The 15208-nt window shown below is 49.0% G+C and overlaps 1 protein-coding gene and 1 long non-coding RNA gene across 6 annotated transcripts in view; one reads left to right on the top strand and one right to left on the bottom strand.

Moving 5' to 3' along the window:
* The window catches only part of LHX2 (LIM homeobox 2), a 31652-nt gene that overhangs the window by 5858 nt on the left and 10586 nt on the right, over window positions 1–15208 (top strand). Inside the window, exons 1-3 of one of the 5 annotated variants that reach the window (XM_005512982.4) lie at window positions 5213–6155; window positions 8810–9015; window positions 9816–10198. In XM_005512982.4, coding sequence (XP_005513039.3) covers window positions 5928–6155; window positions 8810–9015; window positions 9816–10198 — 817 coding nt within the window. In that variant the 5' untranslated portion in view covers window positions 5213–5927. Of the gene's footprint in view, window positions 1–5212; window positions 6156–6394; window positions 6600–8809; window positions 9016–9815; window positions 10199–15208 lie in introns of those variants that run through there. The other 4 variants (XM_021280166.2, XM_021280170.2, XM_021280171.2 and 1 more) reach the window with 4 other exon arrangements.
* LOC110355050 (uncharacterized) lies at window positions 666–4982 on the bottom strand. Its single transcript, XR_002407405.2, has 3 exons — window positions 4386–4982; window positions 2769–3089; window positions 666–2249 (listed from the first exon to the last, which is right to left on the bottom strand). It is a non-coding gene; the product is annotated as an uncharacterized LOC110355050 (long non-coding RNA).

Genomic DNA, 15208 nt, shown 5'->3' with positions numbered 1-15208 from the left:
CCCAATCCACGATACACCCAATCAGGGCAGGCAAACCTCCAGGATTGGCTGATCCTGAACTTGTAAAACGTTTACGAGGAGCGTTTGCCCGGCCATGCGGCCCCGGCTGCGCTGGCAGCGGAACGCGGACGCGGCTGCACCCGCAGCGGGCAGCCCAGCGCCGGCCTCGGGCGCCGACACAAAGGAGCTGCACCAGGAACACCGCTCCCACTCGGGGAAAAAATCTGTCCACTTCCACGACAAATGTGTTCCTACAAAGAACCTCATTACGCTTGCTCAAGCTCTAACCCTAGAGCAAAAAGATGAGTTGGTAGTAAATGGATTTTTACAATTACTAAGAAGCAACCACACTACTGGATGCAAAGAGAGACATTTTTACACTCTCTGCCATATTCTGTGCATGAAGTTTACTCCATTGCAAGTAACTACCACTTCACAATTCATAACAATTATTCTATTTAAATTATTTACTATGGTGGATGCTGAAGTCAACCAATGAGATCTAAACCCACCACCAAAAATCTATATTCCCCGAAAGAAAACTCCGAAGCTATCTTAAATATATAGCTACTGACCTTCAAAATCATATTTTCTTTACCAAATCACTGTAATAAAAATGAACATTTTGTCATCACTTCAGGAAACTGTGCCAAACACCTTAAAACACATGTCACATGCCAACTTTACTTCATTTTTTCTCCTCAGGGAATAGATACATCTGGAATCATAATCACAGATAAAAACCTTGACAAAATTGCACATGAGCCCAGCCCTTCTCTCCAACACCTACCTTTTCATAACATTTAATACAATATTAATATCGGTTACTAAAAAGGCTTCCAACCTTTACATTTCTGACATAACATGTTCAAACCCATATTTCACACTTCTTGTTCTGTTTTAAGTTCAGTGGATTTAACAGGACTCTGGAGAGAAGATCATGTGGTTGAAGATTTCCCTCCCTCTTTGACACCCGTGGAGGCAGTTTTGGAATTGTTTAAATAGCTGTGGCTGTATAAACTGAAATACGTCGGATCGTGGGCATCTCATGTCTCTCTCACATCTATAGATCCCTGCTTGTATTTTTATCTGAAATCTATTGCCTGTACCAGTGACAATTTCAGCACAACATCTGGGCAAAACATTCTGAATATTTCCCTTTTAAACGCTATTATTTCTCTTTCCTGCGCATTCCTGGTTTACCAGACAAATACAATTAGCTGATATTATATAAGAATATATTTGGTCTTTTTTATCTATGATTGACAGTTTTTCAAATCAAAGTAAAACACAATCTTAGTCGATCATCTTCTCGAAAGTGCGCTGTTTTAAGCTCGGTTTGCTTCGGAGGCAGCCGGAGATCTTATTCAATCGGGGGAAATGGTGAAATTATAGAGCAACAGATTCCATGCTCTCCCCAAAACTCTCGGCTTAGGTAATATTTAATAGCTAATTCCCGGACTGATATTTTTACTGCATGCTTTTATAAAACATTCATCAGCTGGTATTGCAAAGAAATGGAATTTGAGAACTTTGCAAATTCTCATTTATTATTGTGTTTGTAATTAATACCATGCTGGAAGTACCTCAGGCAGCTCACTGTATGCCTTTGTTCATGTCAGAATGGTGAGAGCAGCCTCTTTTTGTTACATATTTAACAGCTTTGAAAGACATTTTTTTAAACAGCAAATGTACTAGACAGCTTTAAAGCAGAGGACATTAAATAGGTTGCCAATTATTCATTCAGCAGCTCTATGTGCATCAAAAAAATGCATACCACCAAATTTCCCTGAGACAAACCACTTAAATTTCCTGTGACTCACGCACCATTTTTGCGCTAACTGGCTAAGGATAGCAATCATTTAGGAAAAGAAACAGATACAAAATGTTTCTTGCCCTGGAATACTGAGGAAAAAAAATTACAAACATGTTCATTTACAGTTAGGGGACAAGATTTGTGACAAGAAATCTCCTATTTTTAAACTGAGCAGTGTTTCTTAATAAGATTATTTCATTATTCCCTTTCACTTTAAAATCGCCCACAGTGTCTAACGGGGTATACAAGAAGTGCAAGTGCTGTATGAATGGAGCAATGATTCCCCCGACTCATTCCAAGTCAGCCCATAGAACAACTGAACGCGGAGCAGGCGAGTCCGTCTGCGGCAGCGCAGGAGATGCAGAGCTGGGCTGAGCTCCTCTTGCTGACAAGAAGCAAACTGCCTCACGTTTTAGGAGAACAACATCATTGCCTATAAAAATGAAGAAGAGACAAAATAAATAAAACCAGTTAGTGTTGTAGTTAACTTGCAAATCAAGTAAATCTGTTGGTACAGTATTTTAGAAATAAATGATAACAGCATCACACCAAACACACATTTCTGAACATATAAGCGTTGTGATTTTGATTTAATGGTATATCAGCGTCAACTATTGCTTCCTTTGCTGGTACACACTTCCTGATGCCTACTGTGAAGGGTGCCCATATTTACAACTGAGTAAGATGATTAATTACACCTTGTCAATCACGGTGCATGAAGACATAACACCACAGCAGACAATGAAGAAGATGCCTGAAGCTACAATTACATTTTAATTCATAGTTTATTGTATGTTCCCATATATTGCAGTCTAATAACCGTAGGGGCATCGAAAACATATGAGATATCAATCACTCTGCCCCCTGGTCTTTCACGTTTAGGTTATTCCACAGCCTTTAAATTACCATAACTAGTTACTTATTTTCTAAGCTTTCTTCTCTTCTCTCTTACCTTTTGCTTCCATGTATCTTTTATTCTTAGTACCTTTATCCAACAGCTCTAAGTATTTGACGGAAGTTTGTAGCTCACTTAAAATCTGTAACAGACAACCTGAAACCCAGCAATTAGCAAAGACAGCTTAGACTTGTGTTCCTTTGTTGAAGGAGGCGTTGAATCTTTTGTTCTGATTTAGTCACGGTAGCTGGGTGGAAGCTGGTACCTCATTATGTGGTTGGTCTGTTTGTCTGGTAGGTAGCAGATGGTACTGGAGATGACGTTACCAAGAGAGGCAGGGTAGAGAAACTCAAGACCTGTGATTTGTTCACCTGTCACCTATAACAAAATACAGGTTAAAAGACTTTATTATTAGCTGCACCATTTTAAAATGAAAAAACTCTCGTTTCAAATGAGTCCGTGTTTGAGTCTAAAGATTATTTTGTGATAGCAATTTTTTGTTGCTCATTATTCGAGAATATCCTGGATTTTATTCTGAACAATGTAAATGTCATTCATGTGTCAGTGTGTACATTAGCAGTTTTGTGTTTACATTCTGTTACTCTCCTTGTGTTTTGGTAGCAAGGGTTGGATGTCTTCTTGTGTTTGTATATCCATTAAGAAGATAATCAGAGATAGCCTGTGAACCGGAGGTCATGCCATACCTTTTTAACATGCTACTGGTATTATTGGTTCCAACCACTTTGGCAATACTGTGACATAAAATAGTGTGATTTAATTCCATTAAACACATAAATGTTTAAATAATCAGCAATGTCAGACAGAGTGTACGAATCCATGAGCTTTCTTAACTACAAAATGTACATAATCAATTCTATGACAGAGAATTAAACTGGTATTAAAGCCTGTAAGGATAGTGCAGTATGCAGCTGTAGATAAGGACACACACAGAGAATTGCTTGAGTACAACCCCACGGTGTTCCCCGGTGGGGTGTGTGCTGTCCGGTGAGCAGTATTCCACACCTGCTACGGGAGGCAAATCTCCCATCGCAGACAGTATCTGAAACGTCTTGCAATTTCACCGAGGAAGGGAAAGTTTATTTTATCGAGACCAATACTATGCAGCCCCACTAACCCTATTGCAGAATTCTAATTGAATTAAAACACCAACTGCCATTGTTTCCAAGGTCTGATTTTAGGACAGTCTTTGGGTAGTTCCCACAGATGACAAATTACCTTGTATTCTCTCCGGCTTCTTGAGGGGTCTTGTGGCCATTTCATATGCATTTCTACCAGAGACACTTTGTTCTCTGTGGCGTGCAAATGTATTTAACTACTCAGAGCACTCCCAACAGAAAGATTATAAAATCCTAGATTATTTTAAGAAGGGAACACATAAAACCAGCAAAGTTTGACAATCAACGGTGTCATCCCGATTTTAGCAAAGACAGCCCTAACTGTACTAATCTGTAAGAGGCAAATCACTGGGTCAGAAAACGACACCGAACAGTAACATGCAAAGTGATGTAATAATTTAGTCACGGATTAAGCAGCGAGTCTCATGATCTCAGATGCGCGTTCAGATTTACTTTCCATTGTGCTACCTTTTCTAATATAATTAGAAGTGTGATATTTGACATCTTAAATACTAATTAGTCCTTCTTTACTACCCACCTTCTGGATAAATATTTAGACATCACGAACAGTTTCACTTGTGTACAATTTGTCTTTTCCGGAGACTTCCTGAAGCTTCTCCTCAAGTTCAGAGACCTTCCTGGCCTGGGTTTCTTGCAGAGCATTTGTTATCAGAGGAGTGAGAGGCCTCGCTCAGTGAAAGGCTTCACAAACTTGAGTGACACGCACGATTATACTGGAATGGCGAATATTTTTCATAGCGAGTGTTGTTGGGTGCATTCAATTAGCAATCCATGTTTGGGGTATCATGATCTGGGAGTGTAAACAAACTTTTGACCCCCTTCTCCCGCACTGGAGGCATTTCCCCGAGAGCCTCTTTGTTGCTCCGAGGCCGGGCCCGTCGCTGGCTGTCACCGGGCGCCAAGTGCAAACCCTCAACGGGCGGCGGTGCCGCCCCGGCCTTCAGCGCCCGCCTCAGGCACTCCCGAGGCCACGGAGCGCCCGCGCTGCGCCCGGGCCCAGGAGGCGGCAGCTCTCCGGTGCCCGGCCGGCCGGGGCGCGGGGGCCGGACCGGCGGGCTCGGCGGGGCCGGGCGCGCAGTGCGGGCGGGCAGGCCGGGCCGAGCCCCGCGCCGCTCCGCGCTGCCAGCCCCGAGCACATGCCGGCGGGCCCGGGCGCGGCGGCAGCCAATGGCGGCGGGGCAGGACATGATGTCAGAGGGGCTGTAGAAAAGGCGCGGAGCCTCGCGCGGCGCCCGGGCTGCAGTCGCGCCGCTCGCAGCACCGCTCGCAGCGCCGCTCGGCTCCGGGCGGCGGCTCCGGCCCCGCCGCTGCGCGTCCCCCCCGCCGCGCTGCCCCCCCGCCGCGCGGCCGCCCCGCCAGCAGCCGCCCCGGTCCCCGCCGCTTTAAGGAGAGAGGGGGGCCGCTGAGTGCCCGTCCCATCTGGTGCCCATCCAACTCTTCTTCCTTCCCCTTGGCTCTTTCTTTTCCCAATGAGCTCCAGCGGGCTGGGGGAGGAGCGGGGGAAGGAGCAAACTTTGCCCCTGAGCTGCTGCCGGTGCCAGCCCTCTGGACTGTGAGTGCGTACGGTGGGCATCCGCCCCATCCTCCTTGCAGCACCAGCCTTCTCTCCGCCTGCTGCAGCCTCCCTCTCCCTTGCTTTCCTCCTCTAAATTTCGCACAGTACGATGTAAGGGGCTTGTCGTTATTATTTTTTTTTAATTTATTTCTCACCGAAGATGGTTTCATTTTTTATATTTCTATTACTTATTAATCCCTCCCAACCGTAAAGCTGCCCAGCCTTCAGCCAGCTGGGCCAGAGCATAACGCCTGGGACTGCACCTGGGGCAATGAGCCCGGCACTGAAGAAGCCTCCTAGAGGGATGTGCTGGGGCCGCGCAGCAGACTAGATCCAAGCCCCGAAGCTTACACCACCAGTTATCCCCTCTCTCTCATCCCTTCCGCCCGCCTTTTCTGCACCCCAGCCCCTCGAAACTTCGGATCAGTGCCTGCGCTGCGCTCCGACGATCTTTGCCGGGGTGAAAAGCCCGGAGCCGAAGGAGAGACGGGGCGGCCGTGCTAGATGCATGGGGGAGGGCTCCGGTTAATGCAAGTTCTGGGCTCCTGCAGGGACCCCGACAACTGTCAGCAGCAGCCGCCGCTCGGGGCATCCTCCTCTGCTTCCTCAGCGATGCTTTTCCACAGCCTGTCCGGCTCGGAGATGCACGGGGTCATCGACGAGATGGATCGAAGAACCAAAAGCGAAGCACCGGCCATCAGCTCGGCTATAGACAGGGGAGAGACCGAAACGGTAGGAGCGAAGGAATGGGAGAGTCACTCAATCCCCTGAACATAACAAACCCCTCAAAGATACAGCTTTTCCCTTAAAATAACAGATCGGGGGGAAACGTATGCAAAATGCTAAATCGGAAGAAAATTAAGCATAAAGGCACCCCTAAAGATTAAATAAAACCGTGGGGAAAGGCATGAAACTGTTAATTATTAATAATATGCATAGTAATAGTAATGCTTGGGTGAAACGAACAGTACTGCTCTTGCGAGAAAACGGAAAGATAGACCAGCCTTTTGGTAGCGTCCAACAACTCCTTCCCTTCCCCCAGCCTGTCCGGCCTTCCAAAGTTTTTGGGAAGAGCAAAGTATGCTTTTGTACAGATAACATTGTGGCACAGCGAATTTCTTGTCTGCAGAATGGATACACAAACACCAAAGAATCCAATTCTGTGTTATTTTTCAGGTAGGATGTCTGCACTGAGGTGGAATTTATAGCATTTATTTTTTTTTAATGTGATTTTAAAAATATTTTTGGTATATATGAACACTGGGTTTGCAAACATGGCAAACGGAACTAGAAGATACGTTTAAGGGAGACGGATGGATGCAAATTTTTAGAACTTTCTCACTTTTTATCTTATATCTGCTGATGCGTAGCACTTTTATATTAATACGTTTAGATAATAAAAAGACGCATCCTTCTAACGGGCGTTAAGCTAGCGAGGTGGAAGAGATTTCTGAAGTGTGCTAACTGATTCAACATTTTGTGTATACTACTTTTTTGTTACAAAATGATAATTCTGAAGTGAAATTATCCCGTACTCGGTTTAAATGCTGTCTTGTAAGCTGATACAGGCATATGCAAGAAAGATATCTGTTCTCGGTTTTTAATACTTCATCAGTAAGTGTTATTTCTCTTAATGCTACGTAGAAATTTACTTAAAGGTGACAGTGAGAGTATTTAATTCTGAAATAGTGGCTGAAAAACACCCTTTATGTTATAAAGGTGGAACGTGATTTCTAATCTAAACGGGTTTGATTTTCTTTGGAAAAGTGATTATTTCTCCGTGCAGCTAAACAATAACAAATTACCTTTTTCTGGTATAAATATTGTGGCATGATACCTTTATATATCTATATATAATGTATATGCATACACATGTGTGTGTAACAAATAGTGGGATAGAATACTGGATCGTTAGGTACCATTTCTGGAACTCAGAATATTTTCGTTACCGGAAAAGCAAAGCAGAAAAATCTTATTTCATTTAAAGTGGATTTACAAGAAACTACTTTGGTTATAAACAGATTCCTGATCGGAGTTCAGTTAGTGCCTGGAAGAAATAAGCTGTCGATGGGCTGGTGTGGCAAACATGAAATGCAGTGCCCTCATTTTATTGATCTGTAGTTCTGATAGTGGGGATGGTGGAGCGCGAACAGCTCATGGCGATGGGATTTGGTGATTTCTGCAAGGACTGCATGAAAGCAGCCAGTCCAGCATGTGCTGAGAAAAATAGCTGTAGTTTCTTTCGATTCTTCCCTATTCTCTCTCTTTGCTTTTTGCTTTGCTCAAGGACTTAAGGCTCTAGAGGAGGTAAAAGTAAACAAACAACTTCTCCGCTCCGAATCCAAACGAACTGCGTGTTTGTCACAACTGTACAAAACCAATAATGCTTGTGTTTCCCTTGCACACAACAAGCGTGCGGTGAGCTGCCGTGCGGAGCGGGCCGGGGCAGTGCGGACCCGCGGCGCGCTGCAGGCGCTGCCACAACCCGCTCGCTCGGAGCCTCCTGCACCGCGATTTGCAGCTGGGGCTGAAATAAATCCGAGTGCTTCCACAGCCTCCGATATTTTTCTGTCTTTGTTTTTTTGGTAGTAGTTGACAGAATATATATTTATTTGTTTTTTGCAGGATTTCGATTGGATTGCGATTTGACACTAAACTATTAAATTATATAGGGGTTACATTTAGTTTTATTGCTTCCAAGTTTATCCCAGCATAATCTAAAGTGCTCTGTTGTTTTTTCCCCCCTTTCTTTCCGACACATTTCCCACTATTTCGTTTTCCTGATAAAACATTCTGCACGTCGGGTTTAGGAATGTATGTCTTCTCCACAGTTTTCTTTACTGATCCCTTTAGTGCTTTGGGTGGCAGCAGATTTGAATCCGTGTTGTTTGGAACCAGCTTGCAGGGAGAGCTGTGGCTGTAGCGCTGTGACTACTGGGGGGTTTGATCGTAATTCACTCGGAATTTTATAGCTGGGAAAATACACACATAGACACGCTCCACATACACGCACTCACAGAGCATTAACTGTGCAGGCTCTCGGTATATCCATATTAATAAATCTGAAAATTAGCTATCTGCGATTTCCCTATTCTGTGATTATTGAACAGCATCTTTTCTTGTTCTGGGACTGGAAAGCGCCCCCCGAAAAATCCTGGGTTTTATCCGGACGCCTTCCACATAACCCAGGGTGTTTTTCTTCTTCTCTCGCCCTCCTCCTCCGGGAAGGTGGGATGCGGCGGGACCCCGGGGACCCCCCGCTCCCCTCTGCCGAGCCCGGCAAGGAGGAGGAGAAGGCGGCCCCGGCCGGGCAGGGGGAGGGGGGAGCCCAGCAGTGCACAAGAGTTTCTCCCTCTCGCTAACGGTCTGTAATTGTTTTCTCCCAGCAGACCATGCCTTCCATCAGCAGTGACCGGGCTGCCCTGTGCGCCGGCTGCGGGGGGAAAATCTCCGACCGTTATTACCTCCTGGCTGTGGATAAACAGTGGCATATGCGCTGCCTGAAGTGCTGTGAATGTAAACTCAACCTGGAGTCCGAGCTCACCTGCTTCAGCAAAGACGGCAGCATTTACTGCAAGGAGGATTACTACAGGTACAGCCTGCCTTCAGCCACCAGTCTGGGCTGGGGGGACCTGCTCGCGGCCCCCACGCTAAGCAAACCCCGTCCTGAATGGACTGCGGAGGGAATCCGTGAGCACACGGTTCCCGTGGGACAGGCTGTGGGCTCCTGAAACCTCCCACTGGAGAGGGACAGTCCGGGTGGGGATGGGCCGCGTGTTTTCGGGCAGGGAGCATGGCCTGGGCACAGCTCACCCCGAGCCCGCTTGCGGCTGCTGGGGGCTTCAGCAGCCGGCCCCTCCCCAGGAGTCGTGGGCTGCGGAGGGAAACGAAACGGCCAAGGGGAGCTGAGCGTGTTTCCTGCCCTGAACAGACAGGGCACGGCACGGAGCGGCACCCTCACCCTCGGGAGGGGCTTGCCTTCCCCTCCAGTGTCCCTTCGGAGCGCTGAAGGGATGAGACTGAGCCCCGGGCACGCTGTCAGCTCAGCCCGCAGCGGGGCTGGCCCTCGCCCGGCCGCGGTGGCTCCTGCGCGGGCCCGGGCGGTAAATGGGTCCCGGAGCCACCTCCGGGGGCGCGGGGAGGTTTGCGGGACGGGGATCGGTGCGTTTTTCAGGTGGGGCAGGAACTGCGCTGCGAGGCGGGCAGCGGGATGGAGCCCCCGGGCTCCCGGCCCGTGGTGCCCTCCCGGCTGGCGGGCAGCGCCCGGGGAGCGGAGCCATTCCGCAAACATCCCGGCTTTGCGCCGCTGCCCCGGGCCCCGCAGCCGCTCTCCCGATGAAGGGGTGGGGGGATGCACCTCTCACCGTCTCTTCTGGCCGTTCTGTTTTACAGGAGGTTTTCGGTGCAGAGATGTGCGAGATGTCACCTGGGGATTTCTGCCTCCGAGATGGTCATGAGGGCCAGGGATTTGGTATATCACTTAAATTGCTTCACTTGCACCACTTGCAACAAGATGCTGACCACCGGCGATCACTTTGGCATGAAGGACAATCTGGTGTACTGCCGGCTCCATTTCGAGACTCTCATCCAGGGGGAGTACCAGGTGCATTTCAATCACGCGGATGTAGCCGCTGGGAAGGGCCCGGCACTGGGAGCGGGCTCTGCCAGCACTTTGGGACTGCCTTATTACAACGGCGTGGGGACTGTCCAGAAGGGGAGACCCAGGAAAAGGAAGAGCCCAGGGCCTGGGGCAGATCTGGCAGCCTACAACGCAGGTAAGAGACTCCCATCTTCCCCCGGAACGATTCAAAGGGTTTGTTTCTGTTCACTTCCAAAGGGGGATTTCCGTTTATTTTAGCTTAAACCGTTAATAATAGTTTAGCTGCAGCATAATTATTGAGATCAAGTGCTGTCAAACTGCAATTACAGAAGCTAATATGTTAGCATTTTTCACTTCAGCTGGAAATAAAATGTTTTGAAGCAAGGTCATCTGGTTAAGGAGGGGGAGAAGGGGGAGTGCAGCCTGAAATAAAATCTGGAAACCAGAGGTTGTAAGTTAGCACTTCAGAGAGCTGTGAATTTTCTTTAGTAGCTACACTCAAGGGCTGCTGATGGGTGAATTATTCTGCCCTTGTCCTGAGCGCTTGCACCTCAGAGTTTTGGAAGGAAAGAGAGAGCGAGGAAGTAAGAAAGTGGCTGTTTCCCAAGGAGCTGCTGGGGCTGCAGGGCTGGGGTGCGGGTGCCGGGGCAGGGGCTGCGGGCAGCAGGTGTCTGCAGGCGGCCTCGGCTCCGCTCATACAGTGACAAGTTCGGCTGGAGTTTTGTTCACCAGATGAGACTCGGAGAAGAGTCGGGAAACTCGCAGCATCCCTGTTGCAACCACTCACTGCCCCGAGCCACAGCCCCTGCCTCTTAACCGACATGGGCAGGGAGAAGAAAGGGCGCAAAGCTGGCAGCAGCCCCCAGCCTGCACTCTGCAGAAATTCTCCCAGGCGCCCTGCATCGAGCGGCAAACTTTCTGATGTGTTTCCTCGTTTAACCTCCCAACTGCAGCACTGTGATTTTGCAGGCAAGGAAATTCCAGCAGTCTCCTGCCCCCCAGTCCCGGTGCTCTCCCTTCCCCTCTTCTTCGTCCGTGTAACTGCCCACCAGAACGGCTGTGATCACTGGGTATTCCAGCACTGCTCCTTGGAGCCAAGAGGAAAAAGTGTTTGGACAGAAGAAAATTCTTAGATCTTGATTTTATTAGAAGAGTTCAAGCTGGAGGTGGGGTTTATTTCAGACCCGACTTCCCTAACCTGGGATCTCAGCCCTCCCATTAGACCCTGGAGACCAAAGTCGTTCACCTCTTTCCTTGTGCTGCTTCAGAATTGTCTGCGTTTCTTCACCGTTTCGAGCATGTTTCCCTTTTTAATCTGCGAAGTTTAGATATGTCCCACAGGGCCTATATTTGCCCTCAACATTTTTTTGTGTGTTTTTCCGGAGAGGGCTTTAGGTAAAGGCCAAATTCACTGCGGTTCGTTCCGACCCGCACCTCTGCGCCCGCGACTGCCCCGGCCCGCGGCTCCGCTCTGCGCTGGGCTCCGCGCTGCGCTGGGCTCCGCCTGCGCGGGGGAAGAGGCCAGGAAGGGGGAGGCCCGGGGGAAGCGCAGCGGCGGGGAGGGTCCAGCCGGTACCGGGCACCTTCCGGCACCGCCGGCTGCGAGTGCGGAGCAGGCGGTGGAGCCGGGAGGGTGAGGCTGCGGGGGGTTTGCGCCTAAACACACAGCGACAAAACTGAGAGGTTTGCACTGAAAATGGCAGGGAGAAAAGGCGCATCTCTAACTGGCAAACGCAGCTCAGGAACAAGATTCCCAGCGATTATTGGTTTAAGTAATTGCTGAATAATTTGGAAATAGTGTAAGAATCAGTGGCTTTCCCAGTGGTGAAGGTCGATGAAAGGTATATGTAGTGTTTGCCCGAGGAACAGCTGAGCTTTAAAACATACATAAAATAAGCATCTTTCACGTTTAAAAACCTCTCATTTTCGGAGGGATTAGATTTTAATTGTCCTTCCGCTATCTCCCTGTGCAGGGCAGATGTTCAGATTCAAAGGACCTGTAAATCGAACCAGCCACATCTGTCCTGGATGGGAGCACAGCCTGAGAAATCCTGCTGCTCCCTGACTTCCTAAATAAATCGTCTTTAATTCTCCTTTTAAAAATTCGTTTTCAAAATAATTGCCATCTGATTCTTTGGTCTTTTAAATTTTCGTTTAGATTCTGCAGCTGAAGCTTAAGAGATTTTCCTTGAGGAGCCTTTAGCTTCTTTGTTCAAAGTATTTATCTACTTAACTATTTACTAAACCAATAATCGATTAATTTATACGATAATAAGTGCCATTGATCTTGGAAATCAGACCAGGTTGCCCGTTGATGTCAAATTTCACAAACGAGCAAATAATTGCAAAGCCTTCGATTTTGTGCCTTTGAAGGGGAGACCTTTTAAGAGTGTGATAGTTTCTCTTTTTATTTGTAAGGGAACTCCTTATTTCCTTCTCAGAAACGCACCAGAAATGCACAATATTGTCCTCTGAGGGGACCGGTTGCTGGTAATTTGTGTAGGATACTTGGTGCAGATAAACCTACACCCAGAGGCGGTGGGAAAACGGGGACCCATAAACTTAGGGAGAGTTGAGACTGGAATTATTTCGTAAATTGCAGCAAATATTCCTCCGCAACGCGAATTGGACTGACTTTTTTTTTCCGACTTAAAGGAGAGTCTGTTTGCGCGGGGTGATGGGTTTAGATGTGGATGGAGCCTGACAAGTGGAAAACAGCTTGGAAAGATGCTGAAACTTCAAAAAGCCTTTTTTTTTTTTTTTTTAAAGAGTGTTCCTGTGATCATAATTTCTTCTTTCACTTGTTGGAATGGAGTTTGATGGGGTTTTTTTAGGTCAGTAAATCAATGGCTGAAAGCTTGCTGAACACAGAAGCACCTGTAAAGTATTTTGAATACTCCCTTTGTGAATTAGACCCCAAACCTCCCACAGCTTGCTATATTTTATTCATTCGTATCTAGTCTGTCTTTAATATGAAGACACTAAAACATCAGCGAAAATGACAGAAGTGTTGAGCAAACTTTTGGCAGGACGAGCTGATAAAATACCCATAATCGGCGCAAACAGCGAAGATATTAAGAAGTATTTCCTTCCTTTACTAGCAGGAAGATGTGTAATGTTTCAGTAAGAAGGTGACTGCACACGGCCCGGGGCGGCGCTGGGGGTGCGGGGGGCTGTTTGCGGGGTGCGGGAGGCGGCTGAAGCGCGGAGCCGCTCCCGGTCCGGCCGCTCCGGTGCCCCCTCCCCGCTGCCCCGGCTGTGCGGAGCTCACCCGCCCAAAGGGATTTGGCAATGGTGTGGCTTCAACTCCCCTCGTAAAAATGGGAAAAGCCTGGAAAGTTTTGAAGAGCGAATTTCTCTTCCTCTCCTCGTTTCCCCTGGGACTAAAAGCTCAGAATAAGCTTTCCTGGGACTGCAGTTGCAGAACGACCAAAAAGGAGTCGCAGCTGAAAAACGGATGTCTTGCAGCGATTTCCTAAGAAAAATCAGAGTTCTCCCCTCTTCCCCCTCCTCCTGGTTCTCTTCCTCCTCCTCCTCCTGTCCCCCCCTCCGTCCTGGTCACCTTTCGGGTTCCCCTGGCCGCGGTGCATCTGGCCCCTCCCCGGGGGCAGGGGCTGGGGTCGGGGCTGGGGCAGGTGGAGGGGCCGGGGTCGGGGCAGGGCCAGGGAGCCGTCACTGGTCTCTTCCCAAAGGGCGAGCGGGTCCCGGGAGCGCTCCGTCCCTCCCTCCCTCCCGGGACGCTGCCGTGGCGCAGGGCCGGGGGGTCCCTCGGGAAGAGCACGGGGAGGGAACCGATCCCGGCCCGGCCCTGCACCCGGCCCGGCGGGCAGCGAGGAGCCCGGCTGGGCTCGGCCGGGGCTGCCCGGGTTAATCGCGGCGCTCAGGGAATTACCGCACGCTCGCACCGGCTATTCAGCGCCATTCAGTTGGTTTAATTGAGGGGAAAAACCCTCCGCGGCTGGCTCCTCCCGCTCCGGCCCCTTTGTTCTCCCGCCCGCCGCAGCCCCGTTCCGGTCGCTCTCCCCCCGGAGGCACCGCGGCGGCGGGGGTTGCGCCCCGGCCCCGAGCAGCCCCGGGGGCAGCGGGACACGCAGCCCTGTTCTCCCAGGCGGCTGAGGAGGCCGGAGGAAAGAGGCCTTCTAATCCCAGCTCTCCTCTCGCATGGCTTTGTGATGCTCAGCCTGGAAGACAGTCGCTCCTTAAGACAGGATTTATCTGCCTGTTCTTAGAAACACCTCTTGAAATTTCAAGGTTGAGACAGTACTTTTTGTGTCTGTTGCTCCGAAGGCTTGGCTGAAGTTCCCTCCTTTCAGTGCTGCCCGGTGCCGCGGAAGCAGCGAGGGGCACCTTGCCTGCTCCAAGTGCTGCAGCTTCGCCCCTTTTAATCCCAGTTGTGCTAAGGAGTTCAGGCATCTGCCTTCTCCAGGTGTCTTCTTCCACCAGGGAGAAAGACTCTGTCTCTGTTCCTGTCCTGAGTGCCGTTCAGAGGGCTCTGTCTCACTTTTGTCCCCTTCAAGGATGTGGGTGCCACAAAGGCCTTTAGACACTCCTGCCAAACAACAGCTATGGCTGCACCCCTGCCTAGTCCAGTTAATCACAAGTTCCCTCTCCAGGCAGCAGAAGGTTAAAACACCCCCTTGACTCTTATTACAGAAAGAAAGGGTGTATGTTCCTAAGCCACTGAATATGGAGAGCTGATGCATGCACCAAACGTGTCTCTTGTTTCATCATTCTTTCAGAATCTGGATTAGTTTGCTTTCTTTTTGGGTAATTTAACATGTCAAACACAAGCTACTAACAAAAGTTCCCCCAAAGGAAATTCTTTTTTCCCATCTTCTTCATGTGCCACGTACTTAACGACCTACTAAATACAAAGCACATGCTTTGCCCCAAATCCCGACATGTGGGGGGATCTGGCGATCTGAGTGTGAAACAGTGCTCCCAAGTTTTCATCTTCAAATAGTATTTGTCACAAAGATAACAGCACATCCTGCTTCACACTCATGTTGCTGTACTATGCATTAGTCTGCAGAGGATATTTTGGTCACCGATATGAAAATATACTGGTTTAATCTGTGTTTCTAGTGACGCTCTCTGTGGACATCACCATCTTGTGGCCAAGTGGCCGTGTGCATCGCGGTGCTCTCAAGGAGGCCGCAGGGGCTGGCCAGCGGTGACAGGAGGG

This window comes from Columba livia, chromosome 19 (assembly GCF_036013475.1).
Source record: "Columba livia isolate bColLiv1 breed racing homer chromosome 19, bColLiv1.pat.W.v2, whole genome shotgun sequence".
NCBI lineage: Eukaryota > Metazoa > Chordata > Aves > Columbiformes > Columbidae > Columba > Columba livia.
This window is presented reverse-complemented; position numbering and strand designations above follow the sequence as displayed.